We start from the raw sequence: 26,757 nt of genomic DNA, 5'->3' as shown, positions 1-26,757 counted from the left end.
CTTCTTTCCTCAGCTATTTGTAAAGCCTCATCAGACAGCCATTTTGCTTTCTTGCATTTCTTTTTCTTTGGGATGGTGCTGATTGCTGCCTTCTGTACAATGTCACGAACCTCCGTCCATAGTTCTTCAGGCACTCTGTCAACTCTAGTTCCTTAAACCTATTCTTCACCTCCACTGCATATTCATAAGAAATGTGATCAAGGTCAATCCTGAATGGCCTAATGGCTTCCCCAGTTTTCTTCAGCTTAAACCTGAATTTTCCGATGAGTAGCTCATGATCTGAGCCGCGGTCAGCTCCAGGTCTTGTCTTTGCTGACTGTAAGGAGCTTCTCCATCTTTGACTGCAGAGTATATAATCAATCTGATTTCTGTGTTGTTCATCAGGTGATGTCCACATGTAGAGTCGCCTTTTAGGTTGTTGGAAGAGGGTGTTCGCTATGACCAGCTTGTTCTCTTGACAAAACTCTATTAGCCTTTGCCCGGCTTCATTTTGTTCTCCAAGGCCAAACTTGTCAGTTGTTCCGGTCACCTTTTGACTTCCTACTTCGGCATTCCAGTCCCCTATGATGAGGAGGACATCTTTTTTGGGTGTTAATTCTAGAAGGTGTTGTAGATCTTCATAGAACTGGTCCACTTCAGCCTCTTCTGCATCAGTGGTTGGGACATAGACTTGGATTACTGTGATATTGAATGGTTTGCCTTGGATATGGACCGAGATCCTTCTGTCATTTTTGAGATTGTATCCGAGTACTGCCTTCCTCACTCTCTTGTTAACTATAAAAGGCACACCATTTCTTCTAAGGGACTCTTGGCCACAATAATAGATGTAGTGATCCTCTGAGTTAAATTCACCCATTCCCATCCATTTTAGTTCACTGATTCCCAAGATGTCGATGTTCAGTCTTGCCATCTCTTGTTTGACCACATCTAACTTACCTTGATTCATAGATCTTACATTCCACGTTCCGATGCAGTATTGTTCTTTGCAGCATCGGACTGTTCTTTCACCATCAGACACATCCACAGCTGAGCGTCCTTTCGGCTTTGGCCCAGCCGCTTCACTCTTTCTGTGGTTACTTGAACGCTCTTCCCAGTAGCATATTGGGCACCTTCTGACCTGAGGGGCTCATCTTCCAGCGCCATATTCCAGAGCTAGTTTGGTGTAGTGGTTAAGTGTGCGGACTCTTATCTGGGAGAACCGGGTTTGATTCCCCACTCCTCCACTTGCACCTGCTGGAATGGCCTTGGGTCAGCCATAGCCCTGGCAGAAGTCGTCCTTGAAAGGGCAGCTGCTGTGAGAGCCCTCTCCAGCCCCACCCACCTCACAGGGTGTCTGTTGTGGGGGAGGAAGGTAAAGGAGATTGTGAGCCGCTCTGAGACTCTTCGGAGTGGAGGGTGGGATATAAATCCAATATCTTCATCTTCAGTATCTTCATATCTTCTAGCCTTTTGTTTCTGTTCATGGGGTTTTCTTGGAAAGGATACTGGAGTGGTTTGCCATTTCCTTCTCCAGTGGATCACATTTTGTCTGGGTTCTCAGCTGTGGCCTGTCCACAGCCTCATTGAACCGCGCAAACCCTCTCGCCACGACAAGGCAGCAATCCATGAGAGGGCTGTTTTATAATAGATGGTTGTATTTTATGATGTTATTTTGCTTGTTAGTCACCCTGACGCTGCTCTCAGGATACAAATAGAAATAAATAGTCAGTACCAAAGCTAGGTATTGGAAAAGTCAATGAAGGGCTAGAGACTAAAAGTTATGCTTTCCTATCTAATACTTTTTCATTGCATGGGGTGTTTGACTTCTAAGAGTTTTTTTTATTTATTTCAGGAAACACCATTTATCTCTGGGAGTTCTTACTAGCACTACTGCAAGACAAAGCGACGTGTCCTAAATACATTAAATGGACGCAAAGGGAAAAGGGCATTTTTAAACTTGTGGATTCCAAGGCTGTGTCCAGGTTGTGGGGGAAGCACAAAAACAAACCTGATATGAATTATGAAACCATGGGCAGAGCTCTCAGGTATGTGAGTCCAAGAAAATGACAAGCGCTTATACTTGTTAAAACGAAAACAAGCTTTTTGCTTTGATATGAAGCAACTCCAGTAGCCGCAAAAGCTAGTACTTGGTACTGATTTGTAAATATTTTATACCATTGCTCATCTGAATTTTTCTCCAGGTTCCAGACCAGTTCCCAAGGACAAAAATTAATAATTAATTATTTCCTTCACTTTCAAAAATTGAAATACTTGGTGTTGAAATGCTGGTTCGTAAAATATGACATACATTCCTCACTCCTCCACTTGCAGCTGCTGGAATGGCCTTGGGTCAGCTATAGCTCTTGCGGGAGTTGTCTTTGAAAGGGCAGTATCTGGGAGAGCTCTCTCAGCCCACCTACCTCCAAGGGTGTCTGTTGCGGGGGCGGGGGGGAAGTAAGCTTTCGTGTGCTCTCTTAAGCACACTTCATCAGATGAGGGGATCAGGTATTGTGAGCGGAAATACAAGCAGTCTGGGGAACTAACTGGTCACATGGTCGCATAAAACAGTGTGGCTAGGCCATTTGGTCTGGATAGCCATAAAAGGTAATAAAATTCTCCGCCAAATGGTGCTTCTTTTTCCTTTTCCCTGTTGTTCATTTACATCTTCCTTCTGTCTCTTCTCCAAGGAGACTTGGAGAAGGAACAGAAGGAAGATGTAAATAAATAAAACACATGCAACGCTCCCCTCTTCCCCACTCCCCATTCTCAGCTGTGGCTCAGAGGCAGAGCATCTGCCTGGCATGCAGAAGTTCCCATGCAGCCCCCCCCACATCTGTCCAATTAAAAAGGTTTGGTAGGAGGTGATGTGAAAGACCCCTGCCTTGAGCCCCTTGACAGCCGCTGCCAGTTCAGAGCAGGCATTGCCAGCCTTCATGGACTCAGGGTCTGGTTCAGAATATGGCCGCTTCATGTGTGTTCAACAGCTACTTCCTTTTCTAGATGCAGATCACTTAATTTAACTTGCCTCTTACTCTTTTCCGTAACATTACAGAAAAAACAGAACTCTTTTCTATAATAGTTATCTTGTTTATTTAATAAAATGTCCACTTCTGTTCAATGATCTGAAAAGCAGGTATCATCCTGTACCAGAGTGGCCAAAGTTTGGATCAGGAGCCACATATGGCTCTTTCACACATATCGTGTAGCTCTCGAAGCCCCCGGCCACCACCCCGTCGGCCAATTTGGAGAAGACTTTTGTCTCTTTTAATCACTTCTCCACGCCAAGTCAACTGGTGGCTTGGAGAATGCATTTAAAGTTAAAGTTGCTTTCTCGTCACCTCTCCTTCCCCCTTCCATCTTTCTTCCTTCCTTCCTTCCTTCCTTCCTTCCTTCCTTCCTTCCTTCCTTCCTTCCTTCCTTCCTTCCTTCCTTCCTTCCTTCCTTCCTTCCTTCCTTCCTCCCTCCCTCCCTCCCTCCCTCCCTCCCTGTCTTTCATCCATCCACCCACCCATCCATCCCTCCATCCATCCACCCACCCACCCATCCATCCATCATCTGATGTTCATGTCTTGTGGCTCTTAAGTTAAGCAAGTTTGACCACCCCGTCCTATACAATATTATTTTTTTATTTATTTGATTTATATCCCGCCCTCCTCACCGAGGCGGGTTCAGGGCGGCTTACAACATAAAATCCCAGATCAATAAAATTAGTAAATATTAAACTACATATTCAATGATAATTTACAGTAATTAAAACAGAAAGAACAGAAACCGTCTATTAATTTGGTGCTATTCTGATGGTGACGGCCTTCCTCCGCGGTTCTTAAATGCCAGTCAGTTGTATGCCAACCAGAAGAGGACAGTCTTGCAGGCCTTGCGGAACTGCCCAAGGTTCCGCAAGGCTCTCACTTCATCCGGTAGCTGGTTCCACCAGCAGGGGGCTGTGATTGAAAAGGCCCTATCTCTGGTCAATTTCAGTCGGGCCTCCTTCTTACATCACCTTTAAAACATAACGTTAACTTTAATGGAAAACATTGTTTGCATTTAATTTCTCAGTTCTTAAAGCATCTGATGGGTGAGTCTGTTTCTTGGAACCAGAGGTATCCTTCAGCAAGTGTGTGTGTGTGTGTGTGTGGGTGGGTGGGTGGGGGAAGCTATTTCCTACTCACCAAGTGGTACTTTCACACCTTGTCTATAACACTGCATGAGAACAATAAAGAGGCCAGGCTTTGGGCCCCCATGCTGCCTACTCTGAGCAGAGAGGTTCTAGTGTGCAGACTTAGAGAGGCAGAAGCCTTTCTCCTTTTCATCTGCCACAACAGCAGCGCTCTTTGGATCTCTGGCGTTAGCAAAAGCTCTTCAGTGCTTTTCTTTCTGTCTTTATGTTTTCCTGCTTTTCTCTTTTGTTGGATGAGTTTTGTAGCTCTCTGCCCGATCTGCGTATTTTTGGCCCTTTTTGCACAGGTTGTTTGTCCCAGGTTTGATTCTCTTGGGAAATGCTTCCCTACAGCATTACAGTGTATTCATGCCTTTCTAGAGTTTCCCTGACTTTCCCCTGATCTTTCTCAGACTTGGGTTTCAGCAAAGTTTTGGGAGAAATCGCAACAAAGACTGGGCAGGGAAATTTGAATTCTTCTGCTCCTGTCCATAGGACAGCCGTTTCCCCTACAACAGCCTTTTCTCTTCGTCACTGGCCACTGGATATTATATCACTATAATTTTATAACCATATGTGCAACAGGTCCTCTGAATTAATAACTTTTATCTTTTAAAAAAGGACATTTTGTTGCTTCTTTCCTTACGGACGTTAAGGGAAAAGACATAGCTGTGCAATGAAAGGGGACAGGGACTGTTACTTATATTGTAATAGCGAGATAATATTTAATAGCTGATTTAAAAAAAAAAAACCACCTCCAAGGGTGGTGAGGGCTGGGGAGTGGAAATGGCTGCTGTGTCATGGGTGCTGGGGACCCTGCAGAAGAAGCTGAGCCTGCAGAAGAAACTGTGCCCCTGCCACCTGCACCAGTGCCCCTGCCTCCTACTGGAGAAGATCCAAGCCCCCCTGCCTCGCCCTCTCGGGTGGCTCGTGTGCGTGACCGCCTTCGTCAGGACCTCAGGGATCGGAGGAGGGCGGCACGCTCACGAGCAAGACGCTCCCTGAGCCCTGAGTTCTAAAAGGATCCTGGCCCCTCTAGGAGTGAGGATGCTTGAGCCTCAGCAGGATCCTGGCTGCCCTCTGAGTCAGCAATTAGTCCAAATGGGCAACAGACAGCAGAGGGCTATATAGCTGCGGGCTTTGGGAGAAGGCTTTGTGGAAGCAACTAGTCACTTACCTGACGTTCTAGCATCCACTTCGGCTTCTGACTTTGGGTTCTGGACCCCTTGACGTTGGCTTTGACTTCTGGACCCCCTGACTTCGGCTTCTGAACCTCTGACCTGCGATACCTGGACTGTGATTTGGTTTTGGTGCTTTGAACCCTCTCTGCTCACCAGCTACAGACCTTGGACTTCGCCTGGCCTGGCCCCAGCTCGTGACATGCTGTTAGATGACCGGGGCAGAGAAACAATGGGAGAACGTGCCATATAGAAGCCTTATTGGCAGCCACAGCAGCAATGACGAAGTTACACGTGTGCCTGTCACCAGGGGTGGAATCCTAGCAGAAGCTCCTTTGTGTATTAGGCCACACAACCCTGATGTAGCCAATCCTCCACGAGCTTACAAAAAAGAGCCTTGTAAGCTCCGGGAGGATTGGCTACATCAGGGGTGTGTGGCCTAATATGCAAAGGAGCTCCTGCTAGAATTCCACTCCCGCCTGTCACCATGCGGGCAATTATCTTTGGAACAACTGATCACCAGTAGAAAGTGCTTGCATTTGGGGAGTAAATGCCTTCTACAGCTAGTGTAAAAACATACGGCTGAGTTCTGTTTCCTTTGCTGGAAATTCAGGGGAAAGAATCAAAAGGACAAACATAAATCCAAAAGAGCCTTAGGAAGGGGCAGCAATCGAACCACTTACAGTCCCACCTCTAAAGCTCACAATCACAGAAGCTTCAGGCCTAACAAGGCAGGAGACACTGGGGTGTTTTGTTCTCTGGTATCAGAACTGCTTCTGCAACTAGCGTTTGACAGGATTCAGCACCTGGTCACAGTAACAGGGACACCCTGTGCAGATGGAGGTCGATTCCCACCGCAGGTGTACAGCTTAGGTGTACAACGTATTTGTCCTGATAATTGAAAAGTCAGTTACTGAATGAGACCCCCCCCACACCCTTGGTCCATCAAGCTCAGAACTGTCTTATTCAGACTGGGAGCGGCTCTCCAGGGTTTCAGGCAGAGAAAGGTCTTTCACATCACCTCCTGCCAGGCCGTTTTAACTAGGGATTGTGGGATTGACTCTGGGACCTTCTGCATGCAAAGGTTAGGCTCTTCCACTGAGCCACAGCCCCTCTCTGGGTGGGCCCAAAAGATGGACCTCCCTCCCCGTTCATATACCCAGTTTCCTCCTGATGCTTCTTTGAGAGCCTGAGAAAGTCTGCTCAGATCAACATCAGCTTGTGCGGTGCCATGGCTGAGAGATACATCTTTGGGATCGTTAACATTTCTGCTCTCATCAGCGGTGGGAGGGAGCTGTGCCTTAGAGCTGGGATTGGAACCATTACGCTGCCATCCGCCTTGGAATTCAGTTTTGCATTTTGCATTCAGTGTTGTATGAAAAAGGGTAAAAGAGCCACTCACACATACGGCTAATCCTTAACAGCCCCTGCACACACTAGATCTGACACAGGGGCTGGGCTCTCTGTCACGACCGCCAGCTACCAACCGCAGACTTCTCTCACTGGCTCAGATACAGCAGCATGCCCTGTCATTGTGGCATCTCAACACCAACAGTCCTCAGACAGGATCTAGTCATGCTCTTCTTAAGAACATAAGAGAAGCCATGCTGGATCAGGCCAATGGCCCATCCAGTCCAACACTCTGTGTCACATAAGAACATAAGAGAAGCCAGTTGGGTCAGGCCAGTGGCCCCTCCAGTCCAACACTCTGTGTCACATAAGAACATAAGAGAAGCCATGTTGGATCAGGCCAGTGGCCCCTCCAGTCCAACACTCTGTGTCACATAAGAACATAAGAGAAGCCCTGTTGGATCAGGCCAATGGCCCATCCAGTCCAACACTCTGTGTCACATAAGAACGTAAGAGAAGCCATGCTGGATCAGGCCAATGGCCCATCCAGTCCAACACTCTGTGTCACATAAGAACATAAGAGAAGCCCTGTTGGATCAGGCCAGTGGCCCATCCAGTCCAATACTCTGTGTCACATAAGAACATAAGAGAAGCCATGTTGGATCAGGCCAATGGCCCATCCAGTCCAACACTCTGTGTCACATAAGAACATAAGAGAAGCCATGCTGGATCAGGCCAATGGCCCATCCAGTCCAACACTCTGTGTCACATAAGAACATAAGAGAAGCCATGTTGGATCAGGCCAATGGCCCATCCAGTCCAACACTCTGTGTCACATAAGAACGTAAGAGAAGCCATGCTGGATCAGGCCAATGGCCCATCCAGTCCAACACTCTGTGTCACGTAAGAACATAAGAGAAGCCATGCTGGATCAGGCCAATGGCCCATCCAGTCCAACACTCTGTGTCACATAAGAACATAAGAGAAACCCTGTTGGATCAGGCCAATGGCCCATCCAGTCCAACACTCTGTGTCACATAAGAACATAAGAGAAGCCCTGTTGGATCAGGCCAATGGCCCATCCAGTCCAACACTCTGTGTCACATAAGAACATAAGAGAAGCCATGCTGGATCAGGCCAATGGCCCATCCAGTCCAACACTCTGTGTCACACAGTGGCTAATAGCCACTGATGGACCTCTGCTCCATATTTTTATCTAACCCTCTCTCGAAGCTGTCTATGCTTGTAGCCGCCACCACTTCCTGTGGCTGTGAATTCCACATGTTAATCACCCTTTGGGTGAAGAAGTACTTCCTTTTATCCGTTTTAACCCGACTGCTCAGCAATTTCATCGAATGCCCACGAGTTCTTGTATTATGAGAAAGGGAGAAAAGTACTTCTTTCTCTACTTTCTCCATCCCATGCATAATCTTGTAAACCTCTATCATGTCACCCCGCAGTCGACGTTTCTCCAAGCTAAAGAGCCCCAAGCGTTTTAACCTTTCTTCATAGGGAAAGTGAATCATTCCAGTTGCCCTTTTCTGATGCCTCCAGCTAATATCACGGATAAACGTGTTGGCAAAATGCACCTGACTGGTATGAAAGTGACCCATAGCTTGCAATTTTCTGCTTGCAGCCTAGGCAGCAGCTTGGCATTACCAGTCCCAGAGGTGAATTCGGAATACAGTAGAGCTGCGTTCTGCGCTGGGTTTTTGAAACAGTCATTGAACTTCTCTTCCACTTCTCCAGAGCCCCTGTGAGGATCCCCCATCTGAAGGCCGATCGGGTCCACGCCCCTTGAAGAGCTTCACAGTGTTGCCCAACTGGGTGCTCATCGACTGTTCATGGGTCCCATCCCGACCAGCTAGATTCAAGCCCGGCAGCACCTTTGAGACCAACAAGGAGGGGGGGGGGGCAGCGGTATAAGTTTGGAAAGCTCCTGCCCTGGAAATCTTGTTGGTCTCTAAGGTGCTGCAGGACTAGAACCTGGCCATTTAACTGCAGACCCCACCCAGTTACCCTCTGAAACAGAGCCTTGCTGGCCCAGAGCTGCTTCCTGTGATTGGAGCACCTAGGCTCCTGGGTATTGTTCACTGCAGAGGCACCTTCCATAACGTGCAGAACGGTGCTCAACAGCACTGTTGCAGGAGTACAGTGAAATCTGCTCTTTGCTGGAAATACGTGGGTTGCGATGGCTTCTTATTAGAAGAAGAAGAAGAAGATGATATTGGATTTATATCCTGCCCTCCACTCCGAAGAGTCTCAGAGCGGCTCACAATCTCCTTTACCTTCCTCCCCCACAACAGACACCCTGTGAGGTAGATGAAGATATTGGATTTATATCCCGCCCTCCACTTGAAGAGTCTCAGAGCGGCTCACAGTCTCCTTTACCTTCCTCCCCCACAACAGACACCCTGTGAGGTAGATGAAGATATTGGATTTATATCCCGCCCTCCACTCCGAAGAGTCTCAGAGCGGCTCACAATCTCCTTTCCCTTCCTCCCCCCACAACAGACACCCTGTGAGGTAGATGTAGATATTGGATTTATATCCCGCCCTCCACTCCGAAGAGTCTCAGAGCGGCTCACAATCTCCTTTCCCTTCCTCTCCCACAACGGACACCCTGTGAGGTGGGTGGGGCTGGAGAGGGCTCTCCCAGCAGCTGCCCTTTCAAGGACAACCTCTGCCAGAACTATGGCTGACCCAAGGCCATGCCAGCAGGTGCAAGTGGAGGAGTGGGGAATCAAACCCGGTTCTCCCAGATAAGAGTCCACACACTTAACCACTACACCAAACTAGTTATTAATGTTCAACTAGTTGCTTAAAGCTGGATGGCCCAAACTAGCCTGATCTTGTCAGATCTCAGAAGCGAAGCAGTGTTGCCCGTGGTCAGTACTTAGCTGGGAGGGGAGTCCAGGGTCATTATGCAGAGGCAAAAGATGCCAGCCGCCTCCGCATGGCTCTTGCCTTGAAAACCCCATGCGGGTTGCCATAAGTTGGCACTTTCCACCCCCACCCCGAGTCCTTTAAAACCTTCGGGCAGGGCTTTTCTCCTGAAATACGTAGACATGTATCTTTCTCGGTGTAATTGTCGGTGTGTCTTCCTCCTCGAAACAGGTATTATTACCAAAGAGGCATTCTGGCAAAAGTAGAAGGGCAGCGCCTGGTGTACCAATTCAAGGACATGCCGAAAGATCTCATCTACATAGACGACGATGAATCAAGTTCGAGCTTGGACTCTCCCGATACAACTTTGCTCTCAGTGCCTGCAGCCAATAGAAGCCAAGCAGGCAGATCCAAAGTGCCTTCAAGCGCAGGGCCCCGGGGAGGAGCTGCTGCTGTTCTAAAGATACCAGGGAATTCCAAGTCTACAAAACTGAAGCAGCCGGTAGAAACTGCTCCGCAGCAACTGCCGGCGGTGGCATCCGAAGTTCTGAGGACGATGCAGTCTGCTCAGTCGATACATCCAACGCAGCTTTATCGGACAGTTCATTTAATGCAGTCCATTCCAGAAGGACACACGACCATGACCAATAATATGCAGGAGGAGTCCATGAATCCTGCTCAGAACATAAGGTAAGAGGCTGAGGTGCTTGGCTGCCAGTCCAGCTTGCCTCCACACTCCCTTGCAGCTTGTCCAGTCCAGCTTGCCTCCACGCTCCCTCAGGCCTCTTTGAACCAGCGCGGCGAGCCCTTCAGCCCTTCCATCCTCTTTTTAGTTGGGACATCATTTGGGTTGCCCCGGCAACCCTGCCCAGTTCTTGCAGTTGCTTAGGCAACTAAAACAGTGGCCAAATTCTTGCAAGAGGGTGGAATTTTGCAAAAGCCTGGGAAGCCCTGTAGGACATGCATAGCTTGGTGGGCTGGTTTTAAAGAGACCTGAGGAAGAATAGAGGGGGGCTAGCTGCTCTCTCCACTGGACGGGAGTGCGGGTGAGGCAGAGGAAGCCAGAGGTGGCAGAGGGGTTCCTGGTTAACAAGAGGTGGGTTGGCTGGGAGGTTGCTCTCCCCCATGGTGTACCCCCTGCCTCAGTTGTTCTCATTCATCTAAAGACTTCCAGCAGCAGAGTGCAGCAAGAAGGGAGACACTGTGGCTCAGTGGTGGAGCTTCTGCTTGGCATGCAAAAGGTCCCAGGTTCAATCCCTGGCATCTTCCATTAAAAGTTCTGATAGTAGATGATGTGAAAGTTCTCTACTTGAGATTCCGGAGAGGTGTTGCCATCTTGAGTAGGCAGTACTGACCCTGATGGACCATGTATAAGGCAACTTCATGTGTGTTCATAAACTGAAGGGGGCCACGCCTCCTCTCCTTATTTGCTCCATTTTTGTGAAGTTAAATCCACTCGCTTTGACTCCTGCTTTACAAGTGAACGGATTCGTGCACGATCAGTCCATGTAAGGCTGTGTTCAGACCAGGAGAGACCTGGTGTGGCCATAGGGCCCTTTGTGCACGTGGTTTGGGTTTTCATTTTCATATTTACCCGCAGTGCTCAAGATTCCACAGCAACTGAGCCAGAACTAGAAGTCTATTGCCAATTTTCTGTGCAGTCCCACATTGGGACTGCACATTCGCAGGCCTGCTGATCGGTAGGTATGTCGCTTTTGGCCTCCAGGGTTGCCAGGCCTGACTCAGGAAATATCTGGGGACTTTGGGAATGGAGCCGGGAGCAAGGTGGCGACAAGCACAGTTGGACTCCAAAGGGTGTTCTGGTGATCTCATTTAAAGGGACCGTGCTCCTTTTAAATTTCATTTTTCATTTTATTTAGTGTATATCCCGCCCTTCCCACCAAAGCGGCTCAGGGCGGCTCACAACACAAAAGTTCTAACATAAGATTAAGTTTTAAAATACATCAATTTACAACATTTAAACAATAAACCGATAAAAACAATAAAACAGTAAAACAAAGCCATTTACCGAAGTACCATTCTACAGCCTTCTATTCGAAATTTTCAAGTACCGATCAGTTGTATGCCAACCGGAAGAGGACTGTCTTACAGGCCCTGCGGAACTGCCCAAGGTCCTGCAGGGCCCTCACCTCTTCCGGTAGCTGATTCCACCAGCAAGGGGCTGTGATTGAGAAGGCCCTGTCTCTGGTCGACTTAAGTCGGGCCTCCTTTGGCCCGGGGATTGCAAGCAGGTTTTGAGAACTCAATCACAGCACTCTCTGGGGAACATGTGGGGAGAGACGGTCTCTAAGGTAGGCAGGTCCTAGGCCATATAGGGCTTTCCTTCATTGCAAGTAATGGAGGATGGGGGCACCTTTTGGGGGGACTCATAGAATTGGACCCCTTGGTCTAGTCTTTTTGAAACTGGGGGGGTGGGGACTGAGGAGAGGCACTAGATGCTATGCTGAAAATTTAGTGCCTCTACCTAAAAAAAAAAGACCCCCCCCCGAGCCCCAGATACCCACAAATTGATTCTTGTAGGGGTGGGGAACAGTGGCTTTCCAGATGTTTTTTGTCCACAACTCCTATCAGCCCCAGCCGGCATGGCCATGCTGGAGAGCCACTGTTCCCCACCCCCGCCTATGGGGACCACTCTCCATAGGGTGCTCAGTGGACATTCAGCCCCCCCTCCCCCTTCTGCTGTCCCTGCCTCCAAGTGGGAGTTAGTACAACATACAAAGAGCATCACGGCAGAAAGGAATAAGGAAACAAAAAGCAAAAAGCCCCACGTGAAACCAGCTTCTATATCAAATTACATAAACAAGAAAAACCCTTCATATATAAATAATTGTACTTAACCCACATATATTACTTTCATCAAAACAACCGTAATACTCAGTCCTCAGAACAAAAGGAAGCATTTACACCAAGAGTTCTTTCCCTTTGTATGGTAAAATTGTCCAGCTTTTCCATGTAATCTTGGTGTGATATTCCCAATGATGAATCTCTCTCAATGGATGCAGCCAAATTTCAAAGAGGAAAGGGACAAGGTTGTACTAATACCCTTGTTTCGCAAAAAGCTTTTTCAAGCTATAAAAGACCTCTTCGCAGAGGACTTCTTCAAGCAGCAGTACACCTCTTGGTAGAGAGCTTATTCAAGCTGGAATAGACATCTTAACAGAGAGCTTCTTCAAGCTGCAATAAACCTCTTAGCAAATTCTTAAAGCGAAGGCAATCATAGCCCAAATGTTTTCTAACCGAACACCCAGTTAGAAAACATTTGGGCTATGATTGCCTTCGCTTTAAGAATTTGCTAAGAGGTTTATTGAAGCTTGAAGAAGTTCTCTGCTAAGAGGTTTTTTTATAGCTTGAAAAAGCTTTTTGCGAAACAAGGGTATTAGTACAACCTTGTCCCTTTCCTCTTTGAAAATTGAATTATTTGGCTGCATCCATTGAGAGACATTCATCATTTGGAATATCACACCAAGATTACATGGAAAAGCTGGACAATTTTACCATACACAGGAAAAGAACTCTTGGTGTAAATGCTTCCTTTTGTTCTAAGGACTGAGTATTACAGCTGTTTTGATGATAAGTAATATATATGGGTTAAATACAATTATTTATATATGAAGGGTTTTTCTTGTTTACGTAATTTGATATAGAAGCTGGTTTCACGTGGGGCTTTTTGCTTTTTGTTTCCTTATTCCAAGGGGGAGTTGGCAACCCTGTGCTGTGTGCTGGAGCTGTAAGCTTGTCCACACTCACGGCCAGGTGTTTCTGTGCAGCAGAGCCGCTCGCCCTCGGTTCCTTTAACCGCTGCGGACAAAGTAGGTCAGGTCTACGCTACCTCCTGCATTCTTATGGCTGGATCTAGAATTTCATTCCACCGTCTGTTCCCGAAATGGCACAGAACACGCACCTGCTGCAGCGCAAAGATGACACAGGCTGACAGCCGCAATCTGTGTCTCTGTCGGTTCAGGGAGGGCCGCTTGAACTCCTCCTGTGAAATTCACCCCCAAGGCTTGAGGGGATAAAGCTCTTAAGCCGAAGGCTGCCCTCTGGGAGCAAGCTCTTGAGGCTTCCGAGCCCTCAGAGAAACCTGGTTCGTCCTGCTTGGCTCTGGTTCGCGACAGGCGCATGCTAGCTCAGCTTCACCATCTTGCAAGCGAAATTTTTCGGAGCCTCCGGCCAAGAAGGGTAAAGACAAGGCTAAGCCAATGTCTTCTGCTGCCCCAAGTGCTCCGACTCGGGAACTGGGCACTTCCACACAGAGTATGGATTGACCTTTGGTCTGGCATCTTCACCGGTTTCCCTCTCCAAAGGCAAGCTCGATCAGGACCTACCGCCTGGACAGCTTGTACCATCCGCTGAGACGTAACAGTTTGTGTCCTGGCTGCCTCACCCTCCTCCTTTGAGGTGGTTCACGGACCCAAACGTCCCCCTGCAGCTCAACTGAGTGGGACTGGGGTTACCACAGACACTTGGACAGAGTATGAGGACGACTATCACCATTACCCTTCGGTGGCTTTATTGGTCTGGCCTGTGTCTCCAGGAACCGAGGTACAATCAGAAAGGGTCTCCAGTTCTGACACGTCGGACCCACGCCTGATGAACAGGTCAGTGACACCTCAGCCATTGAGGACTTTGAAACGTATGGTGAGCAAATGTCACAGATGGTGCAGTCTCTCGAAATAGAGATCTTGACCACCGATCACAAGTCCAAGGATAAGATCCTGAGCAAGCTCTACTTGGACTCGCTTTGCACCATCATCTTCCCCATCTTAGAGGGTTTAGACGATATCACCCAACAGATCTGGCAGCGTCTGGCTTTGACACACCGCAGTGCCAAGTGGGTAGATCAACTGCATCGGGTCATGAAGGAACCTTTTAATTGTTTTTCCATGTGCCTCCCAACTTTTTCTCTAGTTGTGGAAGAGATGCAGCCTAAGGGCAGACAGTCGATTTATGCCACTCCTACAGACAAGGAAGGCCGCAAGTTGGATGCAGTAGGCCGCCAAGTGTATGCATCCGTCCCCCTAAGGTTCAGAGTGACCAACTGCAAGGTGATTATGGCCAGATATCGGCTCTTCTTGTGGGAGCGTGTTGCCCTTCTTCAGGTTCCTTCCTAAGGAAAAGCCACGGTCCTGCAGACTGAAGCTGTGAGCCTCTCCAAACAGCAAATTAACGCTGGTCGCCGCTGCACAGACTTTGCGGCTAGAGCCATGGGAACCGCAATTACCCTCTGCCACTGTGCCTGTCTGCGTTCCACATCATATATGAACATATGAAGCTGCCTTCTACTAAATCAGGCCCTCGGTCCATCAAAGTCAGTCTTGTCTACTCAGACTGGCAGCGGCTCTCCAGGGTCTTAAGCGGAGGTTTTCCACACCTATTTACCTGAACCCTTTTTAGTTGGAGATGCCGGGGATTGAACCTGGGACCTTCTGCTTACTAAGCAGATGCTCTACCATGGAGCCACAGCCCCATTCATGGCTCTCCAGGGTCTCAAGCTGAGGTCTTTCACACCTATTTACCTGAACCCTTTTTAGTTGGAGATGCCGGGGATTGAACCTGGGACCTTCTGCTTGCCAAGCAGATGCTCTGCCACTGAGCCACCGTCCCTTCCCTTTAGGGCCGTCAGTTCTCCGTCTTCTGCATCTCTCTCCCTTCCCCACACCACACACCCCAGCCTAGGAACTCACCTCACCTCGGTATCGCCTCACACTCTGTCTCTGCTGCCTCAGCCCAGTGCCGGAAGTGTGCATTGCTAACGTGAGTTTAGGTCAAACGTCACTTCTGGTCTGATTTTGCCATAACCCGGCGGGCCGCATAAACGTCCTCAGCGGGCCGCATCTGGCCCGCGGGCCGTAGTTTGAGGACCCCTGGTTTACAGTTTTGGATCTTAAGGATGCCAATTTCCATATCTCGATTCATCATGAACATCACAAATTCCTTTGGTTTTATTGCGAGGGACAACTTTTGCAGTATGCCGTTCTCCTCTTTGGGCTACCCGTGGCCCCGAGGGTCTTGACTAAATCATAGAATCATAGAGTTGGAAGGGGCAATGCAGGCCCTCATTTCCTTCTTTGATCGAGTGACGATCTTACTGGATCAAGGGAATGCCGTTGATGTTTTTTGCCTGGATTCCTGTAAAGCTTTTGACAGGATTCCTCATGATGATCTGATGGGTAAACTAGAGGACTGCTTATGTATGGCCCCAGCTGTGGCTAGTCTCCTCGCTTAAGGGCTGCAAAGTATTTCCCAATTTAGATGATGGACTCTTGGTGGCTGACTCTAGGGACAATGCCATCCACCAGCAGGACATAGTCCTAGAATCCTGCATGGCTCTTGGCCTCCTGATTGAGAGAAATTAGTCCACTTGTGGAGAGGACAGGAAAGAAATCTAAATAAACAAACAAATGAGAGAAATCCAAGTTGGATCCCTCACAGAGGGTTCAGTTTATAAGGTCTACCTTCGATTCCACCCTCGGAAGGGGTTTCCTTCCCCTGGAAAGAATCCTCAGCATTGTAGCTTTGGTCTGAGACTCCTAACTTAAATGTTTCGACCCTGTTCATCATAATCTTTGCCTATTGGGCGATACGGCAGTGACCACCACAGTTCTGCTGAAAGCCCACCTCCACATGAGGCCCCTACAACTATGGTTTTTTGGGGGGTGTACAGACCTTCCTATCACTTCTCGTCACATAGATGGATAGATCCCAGTAGGCAGCCGTGTTGGTCTGAAGCGATAGAACAAAGCAGTAGACAAGGGCACCTTTAAGACCAACTACGTTTTATTCAGAATTTAAACTTTCGTATGCTCTTAAGCAGGCTTCGTCGGACAGAATGGGAATGGACGCAGCAATTCTTAATACAAGTTTGCAGTGTGGAATCATGGGAATGTTTTTAGCAGATAAAAAGAATCACAAATAGGATCTGTGTTTGTTAGTGTAGGACAAAATGGCTGAAAAAACACCGGAGGGTGATAAAAAGCAGACTGCTGTTGTAGGAGTGCCATAAATCTAGGTAACATTCTGACTTTGTTAGTTTAAATAGAGAGCATGTTTACTCAAGAGATTGTAACATCCATATAGTTTGCCATAGGATAGGTTGGTATATGCAATAAGACAAACAGCCAATATCCCCCATTTGAGTATGTCAGTACAAAAAAACAAACAAAAAAATTCTGATACACTGTTCTAAAAGAGAAATAATATAAGTTAGCCCTTAGAAAAACAGGGTGCATTAAAGTATAGTGGAAGGTGGGTTGGTATATGTAATGAGACAAACAGCCCACATCCCTCATTTGAGCATGTCAACAAACAAAAAAACCATTATTCTGATACACTGTTCTAAAAGAGAAATATATTGGAACACTGTGGATGCACAGCTATACTCACTGAGAGTGGGTTTAGCATCTGTAATGAGATAAAAAACCAATATCCCTGTTCAGTCCTGGGGAGGTGTTTGTTCCAAGTTTCATGATCATTTGTAATACAGCAATTTCTCTCTCCATTCTGTTCTTGAAGTTCCTTTACAGTAAAACAGCTACTTTGAGGTCACCTATTGAATGCTCAGAGTAGCTTTTTTGCAAATAATTTGGTTGCTTAGTCTGAAATGCATTCTCCAAGTCTTCTCTCCACTGTATCTGAATTTTAGAGACGGAATTGTAGAGGCGGAATTGTAGACACAGAATTGTAGAGACAGAGCAGTGGCCACAGATGAGCTCTAGCAATGGATGTGATGAGATTTTGTCAGGCGATGTTCTGTCCTTCCCTGAAAACGCAGGTGTCACCTGGTGTGTTTACATCACAAATGAGGGTTTTTTGGGCAGGTGGGACACCATGTGTCACTTGATGTCATTTCAGATGCAGATCTTTTCTTCTGCTGCTTGGGGAGGACAGGGGGGCAACCAGCAGAAGGTCTCCTGCTGTAAGCAGTAAATAGTATCCCTGGCAGCCCATATTTTTTTCTGCCTTAGTGAAATTTTGTGGGTTTGGGGCTTTGGTTCCATTATCATTTTTTGTCACATTGTTTGCATCTCTATTGTATCTAAGGGGCTACAGCTCAGTGGCAGGGCATCTGCTTGGCATGCAGAGTATTGTCTACTCAGGCAGGCAGCAGCTGTCCAGGGTCTCGAGTGGAGTCTTTTATATCACCTGCTACCTGGTCCTTTCAGGTGGAGATGCCAGGGATTGAACCTGGGTCCTTTGCATGCCAAAAAATCTTATTGGTCTCCAGTAAGGTGCTACTGGACTCAGATCTTGCTGTTCTACTGCAGACTGACACGGCTGTTCTCTGAAGCTATCTTTATGGAAGCAATTGGAGAAGCTGGACCGATGGGGAGAAAGGAGCTGAGGGAAGGTTGATAAAAAGGTCCTTTCAACACCCCCCCCCCACTCACCCAGCCTCTGGCCTGCTGTTACCTGCTAAAGCTGAAGAGAGGAAATTGTGTAGGTTTTATGACGGGGTAGCGAGGAAATATTGCTAAAGTCTCAGCAAGCCGCAACTCAGGAAGTCAGGCCTATTTCAGCATCCTCTTGCAAGAAAATACTTTTGCCGTTGTGCCTGGGCACGAGGAGTTTCAGAAAGGAAAGGCGCACCCGTCCATGCGCTCCGTTAACAAACTTAGCACTGTAAGAAATGTATTTGGAATGAGGGGAGCTGTATTTTCAGAGATGGTATTGTTCCGACCACCCCGCTGGCGTGGAATGAATCCCTTTGTGTAAAGAATGAAATCAGGGTGGGCTGCACATGAGCTCATACTTGCTGTTGGCCCTTGAAAGTTCAGTTCAGCTTGATTCTGGGGGGGGGGGGGGGGAGGAGCTAGTGCTGAAAATCAGTTAAGGGGTCACGTTTCTGCAGGTGCAAGAGTTCTGCTTGTGCAGCACCATTTTCTTGTCGGTCTTGGGAGGGAGGCAGTCCTCACTGCCAGATACTTGGCTCCTCCTCTCTGCAGCAGGGTCGGTCAAGCAAAGGGATCCCAGGAAGGGAAGAGCTTGTCCCCTCCAGCCTCACCAGCTTGGGCTGCGCTCTTAAGAGAGTGCATCGTGGGTTTCGTTTTTTTTTTTTAAAGGGAGGTTGTTAAAGCGATCAGGTTCGATCCCGCTTTTTGAGGGAGGTTTCCATTTTTACCCAAAAAACCCCTTCCTGATGCATTTTGCAAAAAAAGGGGAAGTCAGAGCTGCAATCCAGTGAACTAGGAAGTTTTCGGTGGCTTTTAGGAGGCGTTCAGTGTCTGTGGATTTATTGATGCAAAAAGGAGGGGGGAGTGGAGGAGAGAGATTCCTCTGAGTCTGTTTCTTGGTCTTTGGCCATGCAACTTCCCCGTTCCCTGTGCACCCGCTGAATTCTGTGCAGTTGGAATAATATTTTGGAGAGAACGTAAGAACATAAGAGGAGCCATGTTGGATCAGGCCAATGGCCCATCCAGTCCAACACTCTGTGTCACACAGTAGCTAATATATGTGTGTGTGTCTGTGTGTGTACATACACACACACACACATATTTATACACACACACACACACACACACACACACTGTGGCTAATAGCCACTGATGGACCTCTGCTCCATATTTTTATCCAATCCCCTCAAAGCTGGCTATGCTTGTAGCCGTCACCACCTCCTGTGGCAGTGAATTACAATAAGAGAGGTCATAGTTTGGGGGAGGTTTGGTGTGTGTGTGTGTGGTTTGATTGGGAATGAGGATAGGAAGCTTCCCCCCACCCCCACCCACCGGATTGGATTGCCTGCAGCCAGAAAATATTGATTCTCCCTGCAAAAGTAAAACCTTTGCTGGTGAAGTCGCAATGGCATAGAGGCAGTTTGGAGGATTTTGATTTGCTTTCACTTTGCAACCTGCAAGATTTCTCTTTGGGAGGTGGAGACAAGCTGGAGGAAGGAGGCTATCTTCCTCTCAGCTGGGGAGCTGCAACTTTGGAAGAGAAAGTAGGACCAGAACCACTGGGTTGAAATTAAATCAAGAGTTTCCGGCTCAACATTAGGAAGAACTTCCTGACCATTAGAGCGATTCCTTAGCGGAACAGGCTTCCTTGAAAGGTGGTGGGCTCTCCTTCCTTGGAGGTTTTTAAACAGAGGCTAGATGGCCACCTGACAGCAATGAAGATCCTGTGAATTTAGGGAGAGGTGTTTGTGAGTTTCCTGCATTGTGCACGGGGTTGGGCTAGATGACCCTAGAGGTCCCTTCCGACTCTTATGATTCTAGGATTCTAACATCAGGAAGAACTTCCTGACTTAGAGCAATTCCTCAGTGGAACAGGCTTCTTTGGGAGGGGGTGGGCTCTCCTTCCTTGGAGGTTTTTCAACAGAGGCTAGCTGGCCATCTGACAGCGATGAAGATCCTGTGAATTTAGGAGGAGGTATTTGTGACTTTCCTGCATTGTGCAGGGGGTTGGACTAGATGACTCTGGAGGTCCCTTCCAACTCTGATTCCCGACCGTTAGAGTGGTTCCTCAGTGGAACAGGCTTCCTCGGGAGGGGGTGGGCTCTCCTTCCTTGGAGGTTTTTCAACAGAGGCTAGATGGCCATCTGACAGCGATGAAGATCTTGTGAATTTAGGGGGAGGTGTTTGTGACTTTCCTGCATTGTGCAGGGGGTTGGACTAGATGACTCTGGAGGTCCCTTCCAACTCTGATTCCCGACCGTTAGAGCGGTTCCTCAGTGGAACAGGCTTCCTGGGGAGGTGGTGGGCTCTCCTTCCTTGGAGGTTTTTCAACAGAGGCTAGATGGCCATCTGAGAGCAATGAAGATCCTGTGAATTTAGGGAGAGGTATTTGTGAGTTTCCTGCATTGTGCAGGGGTTGGACTAGATGACCCTGGAGGTCCCTTCCAACTCTTACGATTCTATGAAGGTGGTAACTATAGAGAGGTGCTGATGGTGGAGAAGAAAAGTATTTATCATTGGAAGCATCACTTCAACAATAATCCTCCCCCCCCCCCCAAAAAAAATATCTCCCCTTCCACACAACTCTGTGCAGAATTGTTCTCTCGCTCAATATCGGTAGGTTTCTTAATGTAAACCCTACAAATGGCTCTGCTTCTTTTCCAGAAATGGGGAAATAAACAAGCCATTCTCCCACTGTTGATGCTCGTATGTGAAAAATGGAAAATTAATTCTTAAATGGGCATGTATCAAGTTATGGATGAATGAAAGACAAGAAAGGCTGTTTTAAACTTGCTTGTGCTAGGTTTCTGTAAAAAGAAATCAAGTTTGGCTGTAAAAAGAAATCCAAGAAATGCATTTGGCGGAGTACAAGGAGATGAAATTCTGTGTATCAGTACTTCCCTCGTTCTTTTGGCCCCTTCTTACACACTCAGGGAAATGCCGATTGCCACTTTGGGGTCAGGAAGGAATTTGTCTCTAGACCAGTTTGGCCAGAGATCCTGAAGGTTTTCTGCTGTCTTCTGGGTATGGAGCAGGGGATGGAGGAGAAGTATTTGTGAATTTCCTGTATTGTGCGGGGGGGTTGGGCCAGATGGCCCTGGAGGTCCCTTCTGACTCTATGATTCCCGGAGGTTGCTGCTGCCGCCTGTCTCATTACCAGTGCTGGTAATCTTCATGCCTATTGCCCTTCTGCATATCACAGCAAATCTAATCAAGCTGCTGTTGTGATTCACCTATTGCCATTCAGCACCTGAAATCACCTTTATCGAGTTTATATCTCCAGTACCTGGTGTTGCATTTTATGGCATGCATGGCCCGGCCCAGCAAAGAAGAAGATGAAGAAGAAGATATTGGATTTATATCTCGCCCTCCACTCCGAAGAGTCTCAGAGCGGCTCACAATCTCTTTTCCCTTCCTCCCACCCAACAGACACCCTGTGAGGTAGAAGAAGATATTGGATTTATATCCCACCCTCCACTCCGAAGAGTCTCAGAGCGGCTCACAATCTCCTTTCCCTTCCTCCCCCACAACAGACACCCTGTGAGGTAGATGAAGATATTGGATTTATATCCCGCCCTCCACTCCGAAGAGTCTCAGAGCGGCTCACAATCTCCTTTCCCTTCCTCCCCCACAACAGACACCCTGTGAGGTAGAAGAAGATATTGGATTTATATCCCGCCCTCCACTCTGAAGAGTCTCAGAGCGGCTCACAATCTCCTTTCCCTTCCTCCCCCACAACAGACACCCTGTGAGGTAGATGAAGATACTGGATTTATATCCTGCCCTCCACTCCGAAGAGTCTCAGAGCGGCTCACAATCTCCTTTACCTTCCTCCCCCACAACAGACACCCTGTGAGGTGGGTGGGGCTGGAGAGGGCTCTCACAGCAGCTGCCCTTTCAAGGACAACCTCTGCCAGAGCTCTGGCTGACCCAAGGCCATTCCAGCAGGTGCAAGTGGAGGAGGGGGGAATCAAACCCGGTTCTCCCAGATAAGAGTCCGCACACTTAACCACTACACCAAACTGGCTCTCCAAAGTGACATTTATGTCAGATCTCGCCCTTTGTAACAAATGAGTTTGACACCTCTGTCGTAGTATCTTTCAAACGATCAAGAAACTTGTTCTCTTTATTTCAACAGGACCATCCAAGCTGCAGGACAGGTGCCCGTCGTCGTTTCGCCTGGGAACCAGCAGCTGCACACCGTAACACTCCAGACAGTGCCTCTGACAACAGTAATAGCCAGCGCAGACCCAGCGTCTGCAGCGACATCCCAGAAGTTCATCCTTCAGGCCATCCCGACATCACAGCCCATGACGGTCCTTAAGGAGAACATCATGCTGCACTCTTCCAAGCCGGTCTCGCCTCCTTCCTCCATCGTCTTGAGTCCTGCGCAGGTTCACCAGGTGCTCAGCAACAACGTGCAGACAATTTGCAACGGAACGGTCAACATGGCTTCACCTTCGTCCTTCAGCACTGCTGCCCCTGTAGTAACTTTGACACCCAGCAACTCGCCATCCGGCACAGTGATCACTTCCGTCATCAAGGCTCCAGAAAATAAGCCGACCGTTATTCAGGAGGTGGCGAAATCAGAGTCACGTGATGGTAAGGCGGACAAGGCCAAACCCTCAGAGCCGGGCTTTCAGCAGCCGCCTTTTGTGGTGATGGTGTCCAGTTCAAATGGATTTCCCTCCACGGTACACATTAAGCAGGAGACTGAACAGTGGGAGCCGAGTTCCTGTGAGTGAATCGGAAGTCAGTGAACTGTGTGGAAGGAGGTTTCCTTAACGCCATGGGGCTTCTTCGGTTGTGTATTATCACTCGATTCGGAAGTAGGCATTACAAAGCTTCTTTTAATTTCTGAAGTTAATTTTAGGAATAACATTGTAGAATTTATGTCAGTTTTCTGTTTGCTAAATAATGTACTTTTTTTTTTTTTCCAAAATGCAAGCATGAAGGAACATGCATTTTTCTTTTTTTGATCACTGTCCAGAAATTCTAAATTCCTTGCACTTTATGCATTATTTGTCTATCTTTCCATAATAACGTCATTATTATTATAATCAGTGCTTTCCAGCAACAGTTGATTTACGCGAAAGTGTTTCCTTCGTTCCACATATGCAATTCTTCTTGCAAATCCCAAAGAACTATCTCATACCATTCAGCTAAAAGGTTTTCCTTTTGCGTGCATGGTAAACAACAGGGCAGGGCCAGCCGAACCTGTTCCTATTGCATTTTGCACCAAAGATTACTTACAGTGCAAAAAATATAAAGACACGTCCTCTTTTCAAGAAGGTATTTGATATTTGTACCTGTTATCAGCTGTGTATTTATCTGTTTTCCTAATATTGCTCCATTAGATGCACCCAGTCAATAACATTAAGGTTATTGGGTGCAGGGTTTCCCCCCCCACAAGCCCCCCCTCCCCGGACCATTTTAAAACTAAAGTTTAAAACATTTTGCTTTTTGTTTCCCATTATTTTGTCAGGGAGCGGGGAAAAGTATATGCAACTTGTGCAAGTATTTTGAGAATAAAATGTTTCTATGAGAGAACTTTTTTCTATTGTAAATATGTAATTTAATTTCTCAAAGATTTTTTTTTCCATTTAAGAAAGTTTCCCTAGAGCAATATTTTATAGATGCAATTAAGATCATTATGTTTAGAGCTCTAATGTTATATGTATGCATATATTACAGAGTGAATTTGTATTTAAAGACAAATTTTTAAATTGTAAAAGTCTTCTGAACTTTTGTCTTTTTGTATTTTAATTGGTTTATTATGGAAATAAATCAAGTACAACATCTTTGTACCTTTTGTTTGTGAACTGGGAGTTTTGTGTTTTCTATTGATCTCTGTAGCTTTCTAATATGGAGGTATGTGTTTAGTTCTGTCCTGCAGTAGAAGATAGATCAGTATAGTTAACTGAGATCTGAAATGTTGTAGCAGGTAGCACATTTATTATTTTAAAAATGTAAAGGTATTTATTTGAACGCCATGCTGGGAATGATTAGGAAGGGAATTGAAAACAAATCAGCCAGTATCATAATGCCCCTGTATAAATCGATGATGCGGTCTCATTTGGAGTACTGTGTGCAGTTCTGGTCGCCGCACCTCAAAAAGGATATTATAGCATTGGAGAAAGTCCAGAAAAGGGCAACTAGAATGATTAAAGGGCTGGAACACTTTCCATATGAAGAAAGGTTGAAACACTTGGGACTCTTTAGCTTGGAGAAACGTCGACTGCAGGGTGACATGATAGAGGTTTACAAGATAATGCATGGGATGGAGAAAGTAGAGAAAGAAGTACTTTTCTCCCTTTCTCACAATACAAGAACTCGTGGGCATTCGATGAAATTGCTGAGCAGACAGGTTAAAATAGATAAAAGGAAGTCCTTCTTCACCCAAAGGGTGATTAACATGTGGAATTCACTGCCACAGGAGGTGGCGGCGGCCACAAGCATAGCCACCTTCAAGAGGGGTTTAGAGCAGAGGTCCATCAGTGGCTATTAGCCACAGTGTGTGTGTGTGTGTGTATATTATATATAGATATAGATATAGATAGATATAGATATAAATTTTTTGCCACTGTGTGACACAAAGTGTTGGACATAAGAACATAAGAGAAGCCATGTTGGATCAGGCCAATGGCCCATCCAGTCCAACACTCTGCATCACATAAGAACATAAGAGAAGCCATGTTAGATCAGGCCAATGGCCCATCCAGTCCAAAATTCTGTGTCACACAACGGCCAAATATATATCTTGCCATCTGAAACAGAATGTGGGTTTGAGCCAAGAAGTGGAAAGTGGCTGAAACACAAAACATCTGAAAAGTAAAGAGTTGACCAGATTCCGGGTCGGGAAGCTCCTGTACTCGTCAGCACTAAAGGGCATTTGTCAGAAAGGGCATTAAAATCCCTTTGGATTGGTAAATTACCGACCCAAAGATTGGAACAGGCATCCTAATCCTAATCTGTGACTGCACAGACGACCACTCAAAGACGATCAAGTTACAGGTAAGCAACCTGGTTTTATTGTTAACCTTATGAAGAAAAAAATTAAATTGACTTTGAAGAATAGAAGAATATTTTTCACATCTCAGCAACTGGTACATTAATGCTGGATTTTGAACAAGGTAAGAAAAGGATTTCCTGACCACAGGACACGCTTTGGAACTAACAGGCATCGCTTCTGATCTGACCAAGGCACTTTGAAATTTATGAGAATTGCTTCCAGTGAGGATCATAGATTTTTTGGGAAAATAGACTTTTTTGGGGGAAGTGCACTTTATTATAATTCACCTAGGGTTGCCAAATCCAATTCAAGAAATATCTGGGGACTTTGGGGGTGGGGTCAAGAGCAAGGTTGGGACAAGCATAATTGACCTCCAAAGGGAGTTCTGGCCATCACATTTAAAGGAGCCACACAACTTTTAAATGCCCTCTCTCAACTGGAAATCATGAAGGATAGGGGCATCATCTTTGGGGGCTCATAGAACTGGGCCCCCTGGTCCAATCTTTTTGAAACTTGGAGGGTATTTTGGGGAGACGCAGTGGATGCTATGCTGAAACTTCGGTGCCTTTATCTCAGATACCCGCAGTTCAATTTTCCATCATACCCAATGGGAATCGGTCTCCATAGGGCAGGAGTGGGGAACCTCCATCCTGAGGGCTGTATACGGCCCTCAAGGTCACTTGGTGTGGCCCTTGGGGATTGCTGGGCCGAACCGAGCCTTATGGCAGCCTCTCTGGGGCCTGGTTGGCCAGCGAGGTTCTTGGGGCCCAGCCACACTGTTCAGCAGCCTTCCCAGGGCCAGGCAGGGATCACAGGGCCCAGATGTACTGTGCAGCAGCCTCCCTGGGGCCTGGCTGGCCGGCCAGAACTGCTGCAGGGCCTGGAAAAGTTACTGTCACCGTTCAGTTTGCACTTGATTATCCCAGAGGGTGTGGCCTAATATGTTAATGAGTGTGTGACCTAATATGCTAATATTAGGGGATGTGGTCTAATATGCTACTGAGTTCCTGCTGGGCTTTTTCTACAAAAAAGCCCTGGACCTATGCATTTGCCTAGGGCAGCAGGACGTGTGTGTGTGCTCCAGATTAGGCTCTCCCCACATGACGTCAAATAGAAAAACAATTATTTGCATTAATTTGCTGGCCTGAATCATTCTCCGTTGGCGGAGCACTGTTTTTTAAGTTGATAATTTTGTATGGCCCGCGAATGATGTTATAAATATCCATATGGCCCTTGGCAAAAAAAAGGTGCCCCACCCCTGCCATAGGGAATAACGGAATGCCCAGCAAGCATCCCCCCTCCCCTTTCTGATGACCCTGAAGTGGGCGGAGGATCCCCTGCCCCCACCTGCACCTTATAAGGAACACAACTTATAAGGAATGTGCGATGTAATTTTTTCTACTGATTGATATTTAAACAGAATTTCATGTTGATTGATATTGCATGTTTTATCAATATATTTATAGGCATTTCTTAGAATTTTAGTCACGGTTTTGTTCTGGTGACTCTCTCCTCCTGTGGATCCTCCAAGCGATGGCTGGAGATCTCCTGGGATTACAACTGATCTCCAGGCGATAGGGATCAATTCAACTGGAGAAAACGGCCACTCTGGAAGATGGACTCTATGACATTATGAACAAAGCAGGAGTCGTGGCACCTTTAAGACCAATTTTTATTGAGAATGTCAGCTTTCATGTGCTCTTAAGCACACTTCATCAGCCGAGGAATCCGGCACAGTGAGCAAAGCCATACATTGCTGAGCAGGGCCATACAGAGCTGGTAGGC

General features: G+C 47.1%; 1 protein-coding gene across 3 annotated transcripts in view; it reads left to right on the top strand.

Annotated features, from left to right (window-relative positions):
• The window catches only part of ELF1 (E74 like ETS transcription factor 1), a 135,115-nt gene extending 111,348 nt beyond the window's left edge, over positions 1 to 23,767 (top strand). For all 3 annotated transcript variants that reach the window (XM_060233555.1, XM_060233556.1, XM_060233554.1), the window contains 3 exons: positions 1,832 to 2,024; positions 9,781 to 10,239; positions 22,099 to 23,767. In XM_060233555.1, coding sequence (XP_060089538.1) covers positions 1,832 to 2,024; positions 9,781 to 10,239; positions 22,099 to 22,705 — 1,259 coding nt within the window. In that variant the 3' untranslated portion in view covers positions 22,706 to 23,767. The remainder of the gene's footprint in view (positions 1 to 1,831; positions 2,025 to 9,780; positions 10,240 to 22,098) is intronic.
• The last annotated feature ends 2,990 nt before the right edge of the window (positions 23,768 to 26,757 follow it).

This window comes from Heteronotia binoei, chromosome 3 (genome assembly GCF_032191835.1).
Source record: "Heteronotia binoei isolate CCM8104 ecotype False Entrance Well chromosome 3, APGP_CSIRO_Hbin_v1, whole genome shotgun sequence".
In the NCBI taxonomy this organism is placed as follows: Eukaryota; Metazoa; Chordata; class Lepidosauria; order Squamata; family Gekkonidae; genus Heteronotia; species Heteronotia binoei.
Note: the sequence above shows the minus strand (reverse complement) of the source record. Positions and strands in the feature narration are given on the sequence as shown.